Source organism: Arvicola amphibius, chromosome 6, assembly GCF_903992535.2.
Source record: "Arvicola amphibius chromosome 6, mArvAmp1.2, whole genome shotgun sequence".
NCBI classification, from domain to species: Eukaryota; Metazoa; Chordata; class Mammalia; order Rodentia; family Cricetidae; genus Arvicola; species Arvicola amphibius.
The window spans coordinates 75,821,104-75,838,104 of NC_052052.2; the positions used below are offsets into that span (position 1 = coordinate 75,821,104).

General features: G+C 46.3%; 1 protein-coding gene across 9 annotated transcripts in view; it reads left to right on the forward strand.

Annotated features, from left to right (window-relative positions):
• Positions 1-10,255, forward strand: part of Cdk5rap2 (CDK5 regulatory subunit associated protein 2) — a 183,163-nt gene extending 172,908 nt beyond the window's left edge. For 8 of the 9 annotated variants that reach the window (XM_038334749.1, XM_038334753.1, XM_038334750.1 and 5 more), the window contains 3 exons: positions 3,788-3,914; positions 9,735-9,781; positions 10,141-10,255. In XM_038334749.1, the coding sequence (XP_038190677.1) occupies positions 3,788-3,914; positions 9,735-9,781; positions 10,141-10,197 (231 nt within the window). In that variant the 3' untranslated portion in view covers positions 10,198-10,255. The remainder of the gene's footprint in view (positions 1-3,787; positions 3,915-9,734; positions 9,782-10,140) is intronic. The other variant, XM_038334754.2, reaches the window with a different exon arrangement.
• Positions 10,256-17,001: the final 6,746 nt, after the last annotated feature.

The window sequence follows — 17,001 nt, forward strand, 5'->3', positions numbered from 1 at the left end:
TCCACCCTTCCTCCATTCCAACCATCCCATTCCCCCAGGGTCTCCCCATCCTCCCCTCCTCACTTTTCTCTCCACATCTCCCCATCACCCCTTACCGCCACCCCACCCCCACCCCCAAGATCCCAATTTTTGCCTGGCAATCTTGTCTCCTTCCAATATCGAGGAGGATAACTATGTTTTTCTTTGGGTTCACCTTCTTATTTAGCTTCTCTAGGATCAGGAATCATAGGCTCACTGACCTTTATTTATGTCTAGAATCCACTGATGAGTGAGTACATATCAAATTCATTTTTTTGGGTCTGGGTTACCTCACTCAGAATAGTGTTTTCTATTTCCATCCATTTGCATGCAAAGTTCAAGATGTCATTGTTTTTTACCGCTGAGTAGTACTCTAATGTGTGTATATCCCACACTTTCTTTATCCATTCTTCCATTGAGGGGCATCTAGGTTGTTTCCAAGTTCTGGCTATTACAAATAATGCTGCTATGAATATAGTTGAACAAATGCTTTTGTAGTATGATAGGGCATCTCTTGGGTATGTTCCTAAGAGTGGTATTGCTGGATCCTGGGGTAGGTTGATTCCGAATTTCCTGAGAAACTGCCACACTGCTTTCCAAAGTGGTTGCACAAGTTTGCATTCCCACCAGCAGTGGATGAGTGTACTCCTTACACCACATCCTCTCCAGCAAAGGCTATCATTAGTGTTTTTTATTTTAGCCAAAACTTCAGGAAGTTACATGACTTGCCTCAGAATTCTGCAGCCAGGAAGTGGCAGAGCTAGGCTGTAGAATTTTGCTGTCTTAGTATACTTTCCATCATGAGATGAACAGGAAGATTTAAGTACAGTGAAACAACAGACATAAATTTTAAATTTACTTGTTTTAAGTGCTAGCTTGAAGATGTCCAGTTTTAGGTGAGTGGTGGTTAGCAATGGCCTGCAAACTGGAGGCTGGCACTTGCTCTTCAATAGCCGCTGGTGCTCAGAGACAAGAAAGGAGCTCTTTGCTGGTTGGGTCATTGCTGCCATCTATCATGGCATGGCTTCCTGTGCTCCCAGTAGGGAGGGAGTGTTAGTTGAAGTGTTAAATCAGCATTACAGCTTTAAAGAATATATGAATGGGGCTAGGGAGCTGGCTCAGATGGAAAAACCTGTAGAAGCATGAGGACTTGAGCACCCGTGTCAAATCTGGGCCTGAAGGGTGTGCATATCTCTGAGCCCAGCATTAAGGGAAGGAGTAGTGGCAAAAATTCAGTGACTACCTAGCTAAATCAGTGATTTCAGAGTCAGTGAGAAACCCTGCCTCAAAACTAAGATGGATAGCAATGAAGAAAAGCACCCAATGCTGTTCTCTGGCCTCGTGTGTGTGTTCACACAGGTACAAGCACATGTGCACATACACACATGAATATGTGTAATACACATAGATCTGTAGTACGTGTACACACACACACACACACCAATTACCGTTTCAGACAGCCTGAAATCCTATCTCTTGGAAATAACTAACGTTATGGCTTTTTGCCATATCAATACATCTGTGTTCAGTTTTATGAACAGTTGTTGGTTTTGGTTTCTTTTTTTTTTTTGGTTTTTTTTTTTTTTTTTTGGTTTTTCGAGACAGGGTTTCCCTGTAGTTTCTAGAGCCTGTCCTGGAACTAGCTCTTGTAGACCAGGCTGGCCTCGAACTCAGAGATCCGCCTGCCTCTGCCTCCCAAGTGCTGGGATTAAAGGCGTGCGCCACCACCACCCGGCCTGGTTTTGGTTTCTTTATCACTAATTATAATCATCTATCAATAAAAGCCCTGAAACATTGTAGCTGCAGAATTATTCCTTCCTATTTAAGCCCTGTGCTGACCTGACTATAGAAAGCAATGGGATAAACCAGGCAGTCTAGGAAAGAACCATCCTCCTGCACGACTGCCTTCCTGGCTTCCACCATACCCTTTGAATCTCACTTTACTACAGTATGAAAGATGAGCCAGGTGCTAGTCCAATGTCGCAGATGCAGAGAACTGCAGGGAGACTTTGTCCTAGGATTGTGGCCTGTGAAATTCTGACTAGAAGATAAGTATTCATGGGCTCCTGGCCTGTACTAGATAATCAAAGCAAATCTAATGATGAAATTAGGATCTGTTTTGGAGAAGCACTGAAGTCTTTGTACCTGACATGATTGATTAACCTAAAAGGAAGTTAAGGTGGGGAATAAAAAAAGATACATACCTTAAACCTTTTAGTTTAGCTTAAAACAGATAAATGTGCATTCATTTGTCATTCCTTTGATATAGGGCCAGGCCTTTTCTTTGAATATGGGTCTTCTGATTGGAGTTCTACATCTTCTTTTTTTCACAAGCCATATCCATAATGTATTTCTGTCACTATCAATTTCTGTTTCTTTAAGATGAAGAGGAAACTTAAGGCACTTGCAGAGCAATCCGAATATAGAATTCTTATAGACTGTTCCTTCTACATCTTTTATAGTTGTCTCACCCACACCTAATTTGCTAGTAGAGTGTTTTTCAGTGAGTTGCCTTTATCTGGTCTCCCATAAAGCATATTTTAGTTTCCATACGGCCAGCTTTCTGTTCATATATGTGACTCACAGATCAACTTAATATGTAATTAGAATCTGATGTTCTATTGAAAGCACAGATACCACAAACATGTTTGGAAAAAACTAGAAAAGACTGTACAGGGACTGCCAACGTATTGTGTCCCTTCTTGGTAGCAAAGGTTTAGTGCAGCCAAGAGAAAAGGGGTGTTCTTAGTCCTGGAGTCAGTTAAGGTAGTCTCTACTGTGACACTCTCAGGGTGGTGGATGTGGCATGCACACTCCACTCTGGAAAAAAAAAAATCAAAATTGGTCTGTACTTGATGAGTATTGTTGTGTTAAGATTAAAACATTAAAATTTTTTTTCTTTTTTTTTTTTTTTTTTTTTTTTTTTTAGTTTTTCGAGACAGGGTTTCTCTGCAGCCTTTTTAGAGCCTGTCCTGGAACTAGCTCTTGTAGACCAGGCTGGTCTCGAACTCACAGAGATCCGCCTGCCTCTGCCTCCCGAGTGCTGGGATTAAAGGCGTGCGCCACCACCGCCCGGCTTAAAACATTAAAATTTTTAAATCAGCATTATAACTTATGTTAACAAAAAAGAAACTACAAAAATTTAAAACTCACCATTGATGTTTGGTTACCATATCAATGTATGTTTATAGCTGTAGGTATCTGTGTTTCCTTTTATGAAACAAAATGCCTCACATACAGCATTCAGTCTGTGGATTTCTTTCTTTCACTAATTTTAATCATCTTTTGAAATCAATAAATAGATCTCTACAGCATCCTTTTTAATGGCTGCACAATTCTTTTTTTTCAATGTAAGTACCACAATTTTTTTATTCAGATTACTATGAACCAACTCAGTTTATTGTTCTTGCCTCTGGCAGTGCCAAGGTGTGTGCCCATGGAGAAAGACATCATCCTGTGCTGATGTCATTGTCCCTGCGGGTAGATGCTGTGGCACAGAATGGACAGGCAGAGAGATAGAATGCATTTACAATTCAGTAGACCTTGCATCCTCACTGGGCCACAACCATCCCAAGGGCTATCACAGTCCTGACTTTCCTCCTCTCCCTTGATTCTGTCCAGTTCTGCTAATGTATTGTGCACAAAGGGCTTCTGGCTTATTCAGATATTTTGTTAGTGAAGTTGAGCATCTTTTGATGTTATTTTTAGTTCCTCCGATGTAGTCTAGTGTTTTATGTTATTATATTTTTCTCGTTATTTTTTTCTTTAGATTGGAGAACTGAAGGCAGAGATCACCAAACTACACAGAAAGTTGTTTGAACAAGAAAAGAAGCTGCAGAACACAGCAAAACTTCTGCAGCAGAAAAAGCACCAGGAGAAAGTCATCTGGGATCAGTGTAAGTGAGAGGCGGGGCTGCCACACTGACTGCTGCCGACCTCTGTGGTCAGGGCTGACAGTGCAGCCATGACCTGCACTCTTGGGGCCCAGGCTTCTGAGGTCGTAACTCCTTCTTGGGGTTTATTTTCCTGCCCCACCCTTTCGAACTGCACAGTCAGTTCTGCTAGGACTGTCCTCTCATGGGTAACAGATGGTGCATTATAGGAGTGTGGTGAATGTCCTAGGGGAAGGGCCCCTGAACTGATTCTGAAAGGAGTAGACATTGTGATCTGGAACACGGAATGGCAGTCTAGGACAGGACCTGCAATGACAGACGTGACGGTAGGTTTGGTTTATGTGTGAGAACCCAGAGTAATCTTGCTGATGAAATAAAGCTGACTGTGCAAGGCTGAGGCAAGGGGGACCAGAGACCAGGGCCTCTTGGGAAAGACCTCCGGAGGAGATCAACGGGGCTCCTTCCTGCGGAGGACCAAAATGGCATGTTTCACATGAAAGTCTGCATGGTGTTCCTACCATGGGCTTCAGGGGAGAAGGAAGACAGCTTGAGGTCAGTGCTGACTCTAACTCAGCCACATCAGGGCCTTGTATGCATCCTGCAGCACTCCTCACCTGTGTGTGGAGACAAGCAACTTCCACCAGGCTCTCCAGCAGCTCAGCGCTAGCCTTGCCTGTGCTCTCAGCCTATGAGATTGTCTTAGGGTTGTCACCAATTGTACCTTCCTCTGTCCACTACTGCAGCCTGTGGCTTCTTTCTCAGCAGCAATTCTTTGAGGCATGGGGCATAGAGGATTGCGAAGTAGGTGGTCTCATTAGCTTCCCTCTAGGATTCTTCTGGAAAAGACTATGAGGTTAGTGAGGGTTTGAACTGCAAATGAATAAAATTCAGTTATGGCCAGACACTGGGCTCATGTCCTCTGTCCTTTTCATAGGCTCTGGGGACAGGGGACAGGTAGTTTCTTTTGTAAAGGACCCTGAACTTAATGAGGGGTAAGGGGGCATAAGCTTCAGGGTTATCAACTTGAGGTCCTGCCAGAGGCAGCCTGAAAGTAGTGTAAGGCTTTGGTTCAAGATTAAATCTGATTGTCACTGAGGCATGTCAGTCAGACAGCAGAGGAACAGGATTCCCAGGCATACCTACTTCCATAAGCAAGAAAGCAGTGTGTCTTGTAGACATGCTGAAAACAGGTCAGGGCTTTCACTTGAGCAAGAGTGCACATTAGTTTTCTGGTCATGTGATACAGTCCCTGGAAGGAAGGTTAAATTTGTTTTGGTTCACAGTTTAGAGGGTTAACCATGGTGGGGACATGTTGGTAGGATCAGTACTGTGTGGGGTAATAGTAGCATGAGGTAACTAGTCACATCACGTGACAGACAAAATGCAGACAAGATGAGAAGGACCACGCTATCATCCTCAAGGCCTGTTCCCCGTGACCTAGTCACACTAGCCAGGCCTCACTTTACAACCTCTCCAATAGTCCCACAAATTGGGAACTGAGTGTTCAAACACAGGAGTACATTTTATGTACAAAACAGGGAACATTTCATATCCAACCATAACAGGGAAAGTGAGACAACGAGCCTTGGGCTGGGCTCAAGGAGCAGCAGGATTTGCTATGGTTCATTTGTGCATGTGCTGTCACAAGACAGAGCATGAAGGCTTGGGAGATCAGTGACAGTCCCTCAAGCATGCAGGGCTGTGAAGGAAGGTTGAATTTGAAAGATAGGTGATTGCCCAACAGACTGGATATTGTTAGATCAGCTGAGAGACTTAATGTCACCTATGGAAAAGAGGAGCCCTCCGAGGTATGGGTGACAGAGGTAGTTATCGGCATGCTCAGGTGCATGGATCATTTGGGCGAGACTCCTGAGGGCAATAGGACTTTGGCACAGGTTCCCTCCTGAACCTCCTGCTGCTGATTCTGGTTTGGGATGAGGAACTTCAGGAGTCAACAGAATTCAGCTCAGGTGGTGACCCTACTGTGACAAATCAGAAAGCTAGAACCATGCCATGTTGAATCTTGGGTCAGTATTAGGAATGTGCCCAGGTCTCAGCTATACCCTCTTGTGTGACATGTATTACATGGCTCTGATTATGAGTTTTAGGCTCTTCCTCTCTAAACAGAGATAGGATTTTTAAGCAAAGCTGGCCACAGTGGCCTGGATAATAGTTAAAATTGCATCAGTAAAATTTGGAGAGTGGGACCACCAATATAGGGGTTAAAACAGGTGCCCCACAGATGCTGGCTGTTCCCCTTTTCAGGCATTTTTACATAGTGCTACTCATGGAAATGGTGTCGCCATCAATATATTATATGATAAACCTGGTTTGGAGCCGGCCTGAGCAAGGACAGGCTGAGGCTCTTGCCCCAGGTTAGCTTGCATGTGTCTGGCCTGTGACTCCTCTGTACCAGGTCCTCCTTCTTGTCCCAATGAGCTGAGTCCCTGGATATCCCTAAGCCCTCCAACCTGCCAACTCTGTTCCTAGTTTTGAAGTGACACAGTGACATTGATATGGTGTTCCCTACCCCTCCTTCTCCATGTGGCAACAGGGATAAAAAAGATCCAGGGATCACCCCTCAGTATTTGGACTGATATTACTTCCTCTCAGAATCTGCAGGAGAGAGCTGGGAAAGGGTGAGACATGGGAACCTGGGTCCCTACCACTCATGAGTCACATGACCTGGCACTTTACACTTCACTTCTGTGCCTCTGGTCCTCCTTTGCCAAGTAAGGGAAGTAATCCTGTCTCACAGGATTGAGGTCTTCAATGAGTATTTCCATGTCCTATGGCCAGGTGAGCTCTCCAGTGGGCATTTTCCTTTCCAGTCTCTGGTGGGGTGGGAGATCCCTGGACTGAGTTCTGTGGCTCATGTGTGTGCCTTGTCTCTTTACCACTCTGAACCTCATCTTCTTATCATAGCAGGAATTTCTGAGTGTTGTAACATGGATGGTGTACCTATTCAGATGTCAGAGACTTCAAAACATGGGCCAGGGAATCCTTACAGTTTGTAATAAACTTGGGTGCATTGTTGGAGACCAGCCTTGACAGAAATGCCACTTACCAGGGTAGGGGTATAGGGATCAGAAAATTTAGTAATGAATACAAAGACATGAGTAAAAATAATAAAACAGAAACATAGGATAGTATTGGGAGAGAGTTCCAGTGAATACTGAAATCGCCTGAGTTTAATTTTCCATCCTCTTTTTATACCCCAATACAAAAGGGGGAAGAAGGCAACAAAAGGCTTTTTTAACATGATACAAAGGACAGCTCGAACAGTTAATTCCTTTAACACTTTGAGACATCAAGTCATTGGCATTCTGTTGTTTAGGCAATGAAGCCATCCTAGACCAAGTATCCTGAAGGCAGCCACTTCCCAGGTTAAACCTCCAATTACAAGAGAAGGAGCAGAAGTATGCTGGCATATCCTGACCATCTGTCAGGGTGGAGTGGATCTACCTGTATGTGCTATCTTACTGTCAAAAGAACCAAGTAACCACATCCTGGGTCAGGATGTGTAGCCCTGGTTGTTGTCAACAATTACTGTACAACCTCAAACTCTCCAACCTTCAGACAATGTGGAAATAGGCTCACATTTTTGGGCCTCCACCGTACATCCAGTGGTCTTTCAAGATTATTTTTAACCTCCATGCCATGACAAGCTTTTCTGGATCAGAGGTCCCTTGATGGATAAATCTTGAGAAAGTGATGCTCTATGCCTGAAAAGATTCACAAATTCATATCCACACCAGAGTTGTATGCTGGGTCCCGTATATTGGGCTTCTTAGGGCACACCATGGACCCTGCAGCCAGGGGTAAGGTGGAGACAGAGAGGCAAGGAACACCAGTGAAATTCTTTTTACTCAGATGAAAGTGAAGCTCACTATGTCTGTTGACCTCTATGCCTCCAGATGGAATTCTTTTTGGAACAAGAAAAATATTTCCTCCAGGCAGTTATTCTAATAAGCGAACAGTGGGCCATATGCTGGGGTGAGCTGCAGTGGGCCATATGCTGGGGTGAGCTTCAGTGGGCCATATGCTGGGGTGAGCTTCAGTGGGCCATATGCTGGGGTTAGCTGCAGGTGGCCATATGCTGTGGTGAGCTGCAGTGGGCCATATGCTGGGGTGTGCTGCAGGTGGCCTCAGCAAGCATGAGTCAAGGGGGCTGGGATTCTGAGGAGCAGGGTACTCCCTGGCCCTCACCGGGTCCTAGTTAGGATGGATTCTTATTTTATTCCTTTTTCCCAAGCTAGCCTTAAACTCATGACAGTCCTCTTGCCTCTCAGCATCCCAAGTTCTTCCTCTAGATTCCTGATCAGGCTCAGAAACCTGGAGTTTCCCTCGCCGCTTTAGTCTTTGCTAGACAAGGGGCTGTGGAAGAAAGCACCTTTGTGTGTGGTTGCTCCAAGTAGTGGGCACTCCTGTCTCAAATTCTGACACAGCTCAAGTGTCAGTACGCAGGGGCCCTGAACTCGCCCATTAGCTCATCCCTGCTTAGACAGAGCAGGTTGCCCTGGGGAGCCATTCTGAGCTATTCCACCAGCTGAAGGGCAGGAGGGAAAAAAAATGCCCTGACTTCTTCCAGGGTACCAGAGGCATGCTTGAAGAAAGGCTGTTGTGTAAAACTTTGCTTTCACAGTACTTCCCTGGACACTTGGCATGGGCCTCCAAGTGTGGACTTGTTTCCCACACTGCTTTCTAGAGGGCAAGGATGGCAGAGGAAGCCAGGCACTGTCAGATCCTGCCCTCTACACTGGCCAGCAGCATCCTTCCCAGTCATTAGCAGGTGATCCAGGTGGCCATGCAGAACCGGGCATTGCCTCTGAAAAGTAGCATGCATACTACTGTGAGGTCCCTGTGAGGACTTGAAGTGTTGTCCATGGTCCACCCTTCCCAGTGCATTTATTTGGCCCTGGGAGTTGAAAAGGAACAAGTGAGGCATTCATACTTCTCTCTGGTCTCGATTGTTCAGGGCTGTTGTGTAGGTTACTGAGTTCTATTACAAAACCCGAGAGAAGCAATGTAAGGGGGAAAGGATTTCTTTTGGCTCATGGTTTGGTGGAATATAGTCCATCATGGTGGGGAAGGCATACAGGAGTAGCAATCTGGGGTAGTGTAAGCTTACAGTTCCTTTATGTCTTGATGGATCAGAAAATCTAGAGTGCTGGCCAGAGACAAAAGTACATATCCTTACGAGTGATGGCACCAGCAGCCCACTTCTGTAGTTAGGCCACAGTCTTAAAAGTTTCCTAAGCGTCTGTGATCATCTTTAATCGCAAATGTGACATACCCTAAAATCACCTGTGAAGAGAATCTCAATGGGGGATTGTCTATATTGGGTTGGCCTGTGGGCATATCTGGAGGGGGCTTTCTTACTAAAGTTAATTAAAGGTGGGAAGACTCAGCAGTTCCCTGGGCAGGGGATTCTGAACTGGTAGGAGTAGAGAAATTGAAGTGAACACAAGCAAGCCAGAAGCATGCTTGCTTCTCTGCCCTTGACGGTGAATGTGACCAGCTGTCTCAAGCTCCTGCTGCCTCGACGTCTACAGTGACAAACTGTAGCCTAGAATTGTGAGCTAATGTAAACTCTTCTTCGTGTTGCTTTTTGCCAGAATATTCTATCACAGCAACATAAATGGCACTAGGACACTCCAAAACAGCACGTCAGAGGGTCACGTGTTCAAACATGAGCCTGTTGAAGATGCTGCAGACATCATCCAGTTGTCTGGGCCCAGGGTCCCCCTCACTGGCTTTGGTTTTAGTCTACTCTTCGGAGTTCTGTGGCTCTAATTGTTCCTTTCTTTGCTTTTTCCTCAGTGGTCATCACCCACCAAGTCCTTCAGAAGGCCAGACGAAACCTGGAGGTAGTGACCCCTGAGTTGTTTGCACTGAAAGTTTTGGGTAACTAGGGGCTGGGGATGTCTAAATTGTGCTCTTTTGAAGAATAAAGTCAAAGGGTTACAGCTTCCATAAGCAGCTGTAGTTTCTGCCCAGAGAGCACAAAACATTCCATTCTCTCACACCTGTCCTCAGTGGATACTCTTGATTCCTTTTCAAATGCTGTTTTACTAAGGAAAGTACAGCAAACAGCAGCCCATGCAGAGGCATGTGTACAGCAGCCTCCTGGAATGAATGAATGAATGAATGAATGAGTGAATGAGTGAATGCAGTATTTTACTTCAGACACTCCATGACCTAATATTCTCTCTCTTTCTCTTCCCAGCAAAGGACTAGGACTGCCCATTCAGGAACATCCAGTCCCAGCAGACCGGGTTCATGAAATGATAAATACAATAATAATAATAAAAATAATAAAATAAAATAATAAAAAAGATAAAGCTTGTGGTTCTGAGACTTCCTGCCTCTGCCCTCACTGTGGCTCCTGATGGTGAAGGAAGCAAAGGCTGCTGGCCAGAGGAAGTGTGTGGTTGTGCAGTGATTTCTGTCTGAAAGTTGGCTTGAGGTTCTTGTATCAAAGGCTCCATTGCTCTGCAGTCAGGCACCATAAAGGCCGCAAGCTTTGGATCCTGTGATCTGGAGCTTCCTGCACATCTGATGGGCTCCACATCTGCCCCAGATCTGAGACCCAGTTCCCAATAGCACTGTCTCCTTAAATGATCCATCCGGGTGGAGCCTCTGAGCCAAGGACCTGAACTCTTACACCAATGGCTTAGGAGCCAGAAGCAGGGCCTGCAGATCTCACTGTTAAGTCGGGAGCATAACCCCAGCCCCCTGGCATCCATCCCAGGCCTCTGGCCTGGGAGTAGCATTGGTCTGGACTCCAAATCCCAGCATGCCAGGTCCTGACCCCTCCCCAGAGGAAGGTCAGGACCACTCCCACAGGGTATTTAAGTGGACTATCAAAGGAGAAACGTGAGGTTCCCGGTTTGCCTGTGCTCCCCACTTTCTTGTTTCTCTGCCATGCTCTCGGCCAACTGAGAGCACTGTATTTAATAAAACATGGGCATTTAATTTGATTTAATCTGACCTAATTGGATTTCTTTGCACCGGTGGAGCAGCTCGTCTTAGGATTTTTCCTAACACTCACATACTCTTTTGTTTTCTTTCCTTTTTTCTTTTTTGTTTTTTTTTTTTCAAAACAGGATTTTTCTGTGTAGCTTTGGAGCCTATCCTGGTACTCACTCTGTAGCCCAGGCTGGCCTCAAACTTAGAGATCCCCCTGCCTTTGCCTCCCGAGTGTTAGGATTAAAGGCTTGCGCCACTACCACCCAGCTTTCACATGTCTAAGCCCACTCCAGAATCCAGAGGAAAATAAGTCCCTGTGGGCTTGCCTTGGCACTGTGCCTCCTCAGGCAAGTCCTTAGCTCCTAACAGCCTGCCCTAGACCATCTTCTAGGCTGCAATTGTTTCCGATTTAGGAAATAGAATGAGGCCTGGAGCTGGCACTTGGCTTTTGCACTGCCCTGTGATGCTAGTCTCCTCAACTGTCCATGTTGCTGCCTCGTACACTTTGTGCAGCCCTGTCACTGAGTTTCATGTTAAACGGTTCGTAGCTTTGTTCTGAGCATTAAACAAAGCCTGGCTTAGCTCTGGTTGCAGCTGAATTTTCTTTAAGTGGAGTCTATCATGCTGCATGTTGCTTACCATCTTCCGTCCTTCCTCCTTGCCTGCCACCTCATCTCTTCTACTCTGACCTCTGGGAGGTCTTTTTTCTACTCTGGTAGGCTCCTTTCTAGTCTTTCATTCCTTTCTCTTGAAGAATCTTCTCCCTCCTTTCTCTAAAGCAACAAGTTGCAGAAACAAACCAGGCACTTCCCTCCCTGCCCATGTTGGCAGCTTCCCACTGCCCTCTGGTTCCAGGCCAGGCTGCTGGCAGGGATCACACAGCCCCCAGGTCTGGCTACTGCCACTCTCTCCTCTTGCCTCCTTGCTTCTGGCAGATTCCAGGCCAGCTTACTGTCTCAACCTAAGATGCCCCTGCTGTCTTCCAAGCCTCAGCCAGACCACAGCCTCTCTGAAAGCCTCTCTGCATCTTCTTTTCCCAGCCAGCTTTGACTGGGCCTTGGGAAATCTTTTCCCATGCTGGAATCCTGAGACTCTGATTCTAGGCACTGTCTTCCTCTCTGCCCCCTTTGCAGTCCCTGGGGAAACTTTCTTTTTTTACTGCTCCTCCCCGAGCTCTTGGAGAGCACCTTGTGTCCACACTGCCAGGCTTTCTCTCTAAGGTGCTCTCTTTCTCTCTCCACCCGCCCCCCCACACACAGAGGGGCCAGTGTCACTGCCTGCGCTGTCCTTCACTTCCATCCAGACTCCAAACTGGCTTCCCCTGCTGCCCTGCCAAGGGCCTCCACTGCTCATCTAGAGAGCTGAGGCCCAGGTGCAGTTCTCTGGCTCCATCTGCTCAGCGGGCCAGCCTCTTCTTGCATGGGCTCCTGTCATCTGTGCTCTCTTCTGTACAGCTGCATCTTTTGCTGATGTGCCAGTGTGTGAAAAGCAGATGGAGGCACTGCTTCACATGGGGTTCCTTGCTCTACAAGTCACCCCTTTTCCTTAGAAGTTTGTCTGCTGAGTAGAGCAGTAGACCAGCTTCTGGTCCCCAGCTTCATGCTTCAGTCCTTAATTTGCACAGCTGTTTAGTGGGAGTTCCTTTCCACCCAGTCCTGGTGTCTTAAGCTGTAAAAACCGAAGTTAGCTGAAAGATAAGACTGCTGTCCTAAATCAGCATCTCTCCTTGGCTGTCTCAGTGCTGACTTGGGGCCAGTTTCTGCAGTGCTGTCTCAAGTGCCTTTGTCAGATGTACGCAAGTGCATGTGTGACCAGTGCTTTAGTACAGGCTGGTGGGGAACACCAGGCCAGGCCAGCCGACAGACCTGGGTTCAAGTGTACCTGTGGTGAGCAGTATTACCCTGCCTGGCATATGCTTAGCACATTGCCCATGGGAGCCGAGCTTGGTCACTGGCAAGGGCATGAACTTGGAGTTTGGAACCCCTGGCCACTAAACTGAAGCACCTGGGAGCAGACGCTGCAGGGCAGAATGTCTGGAAGCCCAGAGGTGCCTCACTTCAGGTCTCCCACCGACTTTCAGCAGCATAGTCGTCCAAGAGTAACTGATAATATTCTCTAGCCTAAAATAGTCCCAGACTTGGGCTAGGGGAAGCCCTCCCTTGTCCTGGAGGCGGGGGAGCATGCTGGTTTGTTTTGGCTGGCTGAGGGCCAAGAACAAACTGCAAACTGCAAATAAAGACAGTTTGGACCTTGGAAAATGTTCCATTGTCCCTGGTGAGTTAATTTTACCAGCAGCTGAATTCAGGAGGCTCTGAAGCAGTAATCAAAAAAATGCATCAATTTCCTATTGGTGAACTTAATCACCACATGTGTCTGAGCAACTGCACCTGACAGACCCAGCTGCAGAGGCTAAAGATCTGGAGAGAACAGAGGGACGGGCTGGGCCTCCTGTCCTCTATTTTGGGAGTGGCCTTCAGTCTCTGCCCCACCGTGAAGCCCAAGGTGTAGTTGCTCAATCAGTCACCTCCGTGGTCTGCTCGGAATGATCCTGCCTTCTGGATCTTTCAAGAATGCTGTCTGAGCCGGGTGGTGGTGGCGCACGCCTTTAACCCCTTTAATCCCAGCACTTGGGAGGCAGAGGCAGGCGGATCTCTGAGTTCGAGACCAGCCTGGTCTACAAGAGCTAGCTCCAGGACAGGCTCTAAAGCTGCAGAGAAACCCTGTTTCGAAAACAAAAAAAAAAAACAAAAAAAAAATGCTGTCTGTTGGAAGACTGTCTCATGAGCCTTTCTTCCCCACACTTTCTGGCACAATGTCCTGGGAGGCCAGGGCAGGGGCTCAGAGACCAACAACTGAATTCCTTGACATAGCAGCCCTAAGAACTGCTTGTAAATGACCCATGAATGGAGAAAGAGTGATCTTGTTAATAAGGTCTTGGTATTGTAGAGGCCAAGAAGCCTGCCTTTGGGAACCTGGCCCTGCCAGATGACCTCTTCAATCTTGGCCATATTTTAAGTCTAACTCAAAAATTCAATTATCACAATGAGTTATCCTGTCCCTTGAGAAGCTCAGGCTCTGCCCCAGCAGCAAGGCAACTTACCTCACCACAGACAGCTCCTCCCAACCTGTACTGTCAGGTGCCAGGTGGGTGGCTGTTTAGAGACCCAGAGAGCCAGTATCTTGCTGTAGGCTTCAGGGCTCTTCGAGCAAGATTCATTTTTCTCTTCAGCAGGTGTAATGGGCACTGCGAAGCCAGACTGGCCAGACCCTCAGGTAGCACCACTGTATTCTTCAGTTTAGTAGCTTAAGCTAGTGGCCCTCATGTCTTTGGCTCCCTTACTCTCCAGACGCTATATGTCAGTAGGTCCACCCGATTCCCCAAAGCCATCACTCCTTTCAAGTGATCATCTGCTTTCACCAGGACCACGTTATGCAGTGGCTTTGTCCTTTAGCTCCCCACATCCACACTGATACTGTCCAACTGTCACCACACAATGAAAGTTTCTACACAAAACTGCTTGTGTCAACCTCTGGTCAACCACAGTAGGGCCTTCCATCATACCTCGGGCATGACATGCAGGTCCCAGGGCTCCTGGGTTCTATCCTCATAGAATTTTTTTCTTTCCTGCCACCGTCAGACCTTGACACATGTTGCCCATGCCTAACTTCCCTAGCGGGTTGACTCTTGCTTGAGAGCAGGGGCCCAGTCTTCATTCTGTCTAGCTTCTGTGTTTACAGAATTCCCTGTTGATTATTCCTCTTTTGTATCTGGCTGCTGTTTAGAATCTTGACAGCAACAGTGGTGGGGCCTGAGTGACAGGAGGCAGGCGACTTCATTTTCAAATAGGGAAGAAGTCTGGATAAGGTGGGTGTGGGCACAGGATGGCTGGATACTACTGAGAGGTCCATACTGGAGTGTCCTCACAGGAGCCAAGGTAGGGATAAGGCAGGGCACTCCAAGCCTCCTATCTAGAAACAGAAATGGTAGCCAAGTATCTGCCCGGAAGAGCTGTTTTTACTCTCAAATCCTTAATAGACTGCCATTGGGGAATGATCCAAATGCCCCTGGCCTCAACCTTTGAGAGCATGTTCTTCTTTCCTGCCCACATATCATCACTCCTTGGGTGTTTTCTGTCTTCATAATGCACTCTGGGAAAGCCATCCTTGGCATGTTCCTCTTCTTACAATGAAGGCAGAACTCACAAAATAATCCCACACTCGTTCAGAATTTTGAATAAAAAATGGTTATTTATTTAGGGAAAACTTACATATCACTGTCCTAGTCAACAGTCCTCTGCACGAAAAGGGAACAGGAACAGAGTCTAGCAGCAGGAAGCAAGAGTCAGAAGCAAGAGAGTGAGCGCATACTTTACAACTGCATTTTACAGTATAAGAGACCATGCCCAAGTGGGCTGGTATCTTAAAGGCTAATGACTGAAGGAGTGGAATGTGCTTCCACAGCACCTCCCCCTTTTGTTTAAATAAGAGAGTTCCAAACCCAAAACAAAACTATATACACTAGGAACAGATATCAAGCATAATTGGAATTACAATATTAAGCAAGGAACATATGCTAAATGTTTTAATAAACATTCTATCCCAAGGAGTCTAAGTCTTGTATAGGAAACGACTTGGCTAGAGCATAAGATGACAGTAACTATGACTATTTAATCTTCAACACCATCAAAGGCCTGAGAAGGGAGATAATATTACTTGATCAGGCAGGAAGTACAATCAAGCAGCTTCCAAAGCGAGCAATATATGATGGAGACAATTAGCTACCTGAGCAATCACCCAAAGTCACGTTTGCAGCATTGAAGCAACCAACTGTGGCTAAGGCCTAGCATAACTGACAGACCATTTTCAGAGGCAGGAAACTTTTCAGAACCATCTTATCCTGTCTTGGAAAGATTTGACAGTCTTTTCCCTTATATCCTGCTTATCCATTTTCTGATATCATGTACTTTGTTTGGCTCTCACTTCTGACCACTAGATTCTGTTCTTGTTCCCCATTCGTGTAGAGGACTGTTGTCTAGGACAGTGATCTGTAAGTTTTCCCTAAATAAATAACCCTTTATTATAATTCTGAACTAACGTGGGATTATTCTGTGACTTCCGCCTTCATCTGGTGCCCAACCATTAGGTTTTAGAGCCCCCAACCCTGACTGCCCCGTGCATCCTCCATTGGGCTCAGCATGCACCTGACTCAATGCAAGTCCTTCCTCAACCGCCTCAGCCACATCCTGTGCACAGAGTCAGCAGTTCATTTGGATATAGAATTCTTATGCAGTGGCCTTTCTTGCTACAGATTGGCTGCAGCTCTTCATATTTTCTCCTTATATGCCTCCAAGTGACTTCAAGTCCCATCTGTGTACTGTGATTATCATTAATAAATAAACTGCTTTGGACCTATAGCAAGGCAGAACTTAGGTAGGCAGGGAAAGCTAGGCTGAATGCTGGGAGAAAGAAGGGTGGAGTCAGAGAGATACCATGGAGCCGTTGCCAGAGTCAGACATGTCAAAACTTTAGCAGGTAAGCCACAGCCACGTGGTGATATACAGATTAATAGAAATGTGATAAATTAATATAAAATTTAGCCAATAAGAAGCTAGAGCTAATGGCCCAACCAGTGATTTAATTAATACAGTTTCTGTGTGAGTATTTTGGGCAGCTGGGAACCAACAAGCAACCTTACACTACATTATAAGTCTAGGTCCTGCTTTTACCCTTGACCTCTCTCTACTCTTTCCTCTCCTTTACATTTCTGCCCATCCTTACAGCCACTGACCTGCAGATGGGTTGGGAACCTCTGGCATAGGAGAAGGAAACATCCTTCCTCTGGGTCTTTCTACCTTTAGCCCTTTACCTGGTTTCTGTAGAATCAGGGTGAACTGCACTGCAAGACAATGAATCTCCCAATCCAGACATAATCATTCTTTGATAGTTGGCCCTCCAGTGTGACACGGCTTCCTACATCTCTCGTCCATCTGAACCATCTTTGGTGGTGTCTCTGGCCCCTCCATATGGTACCAGTCTCCCCACTCTTTTCACAGACCCTGAAATAACCTGCAACTCTTGACCATGTATACCTCACCTGTAGTCTAAAAATGCTCATCTC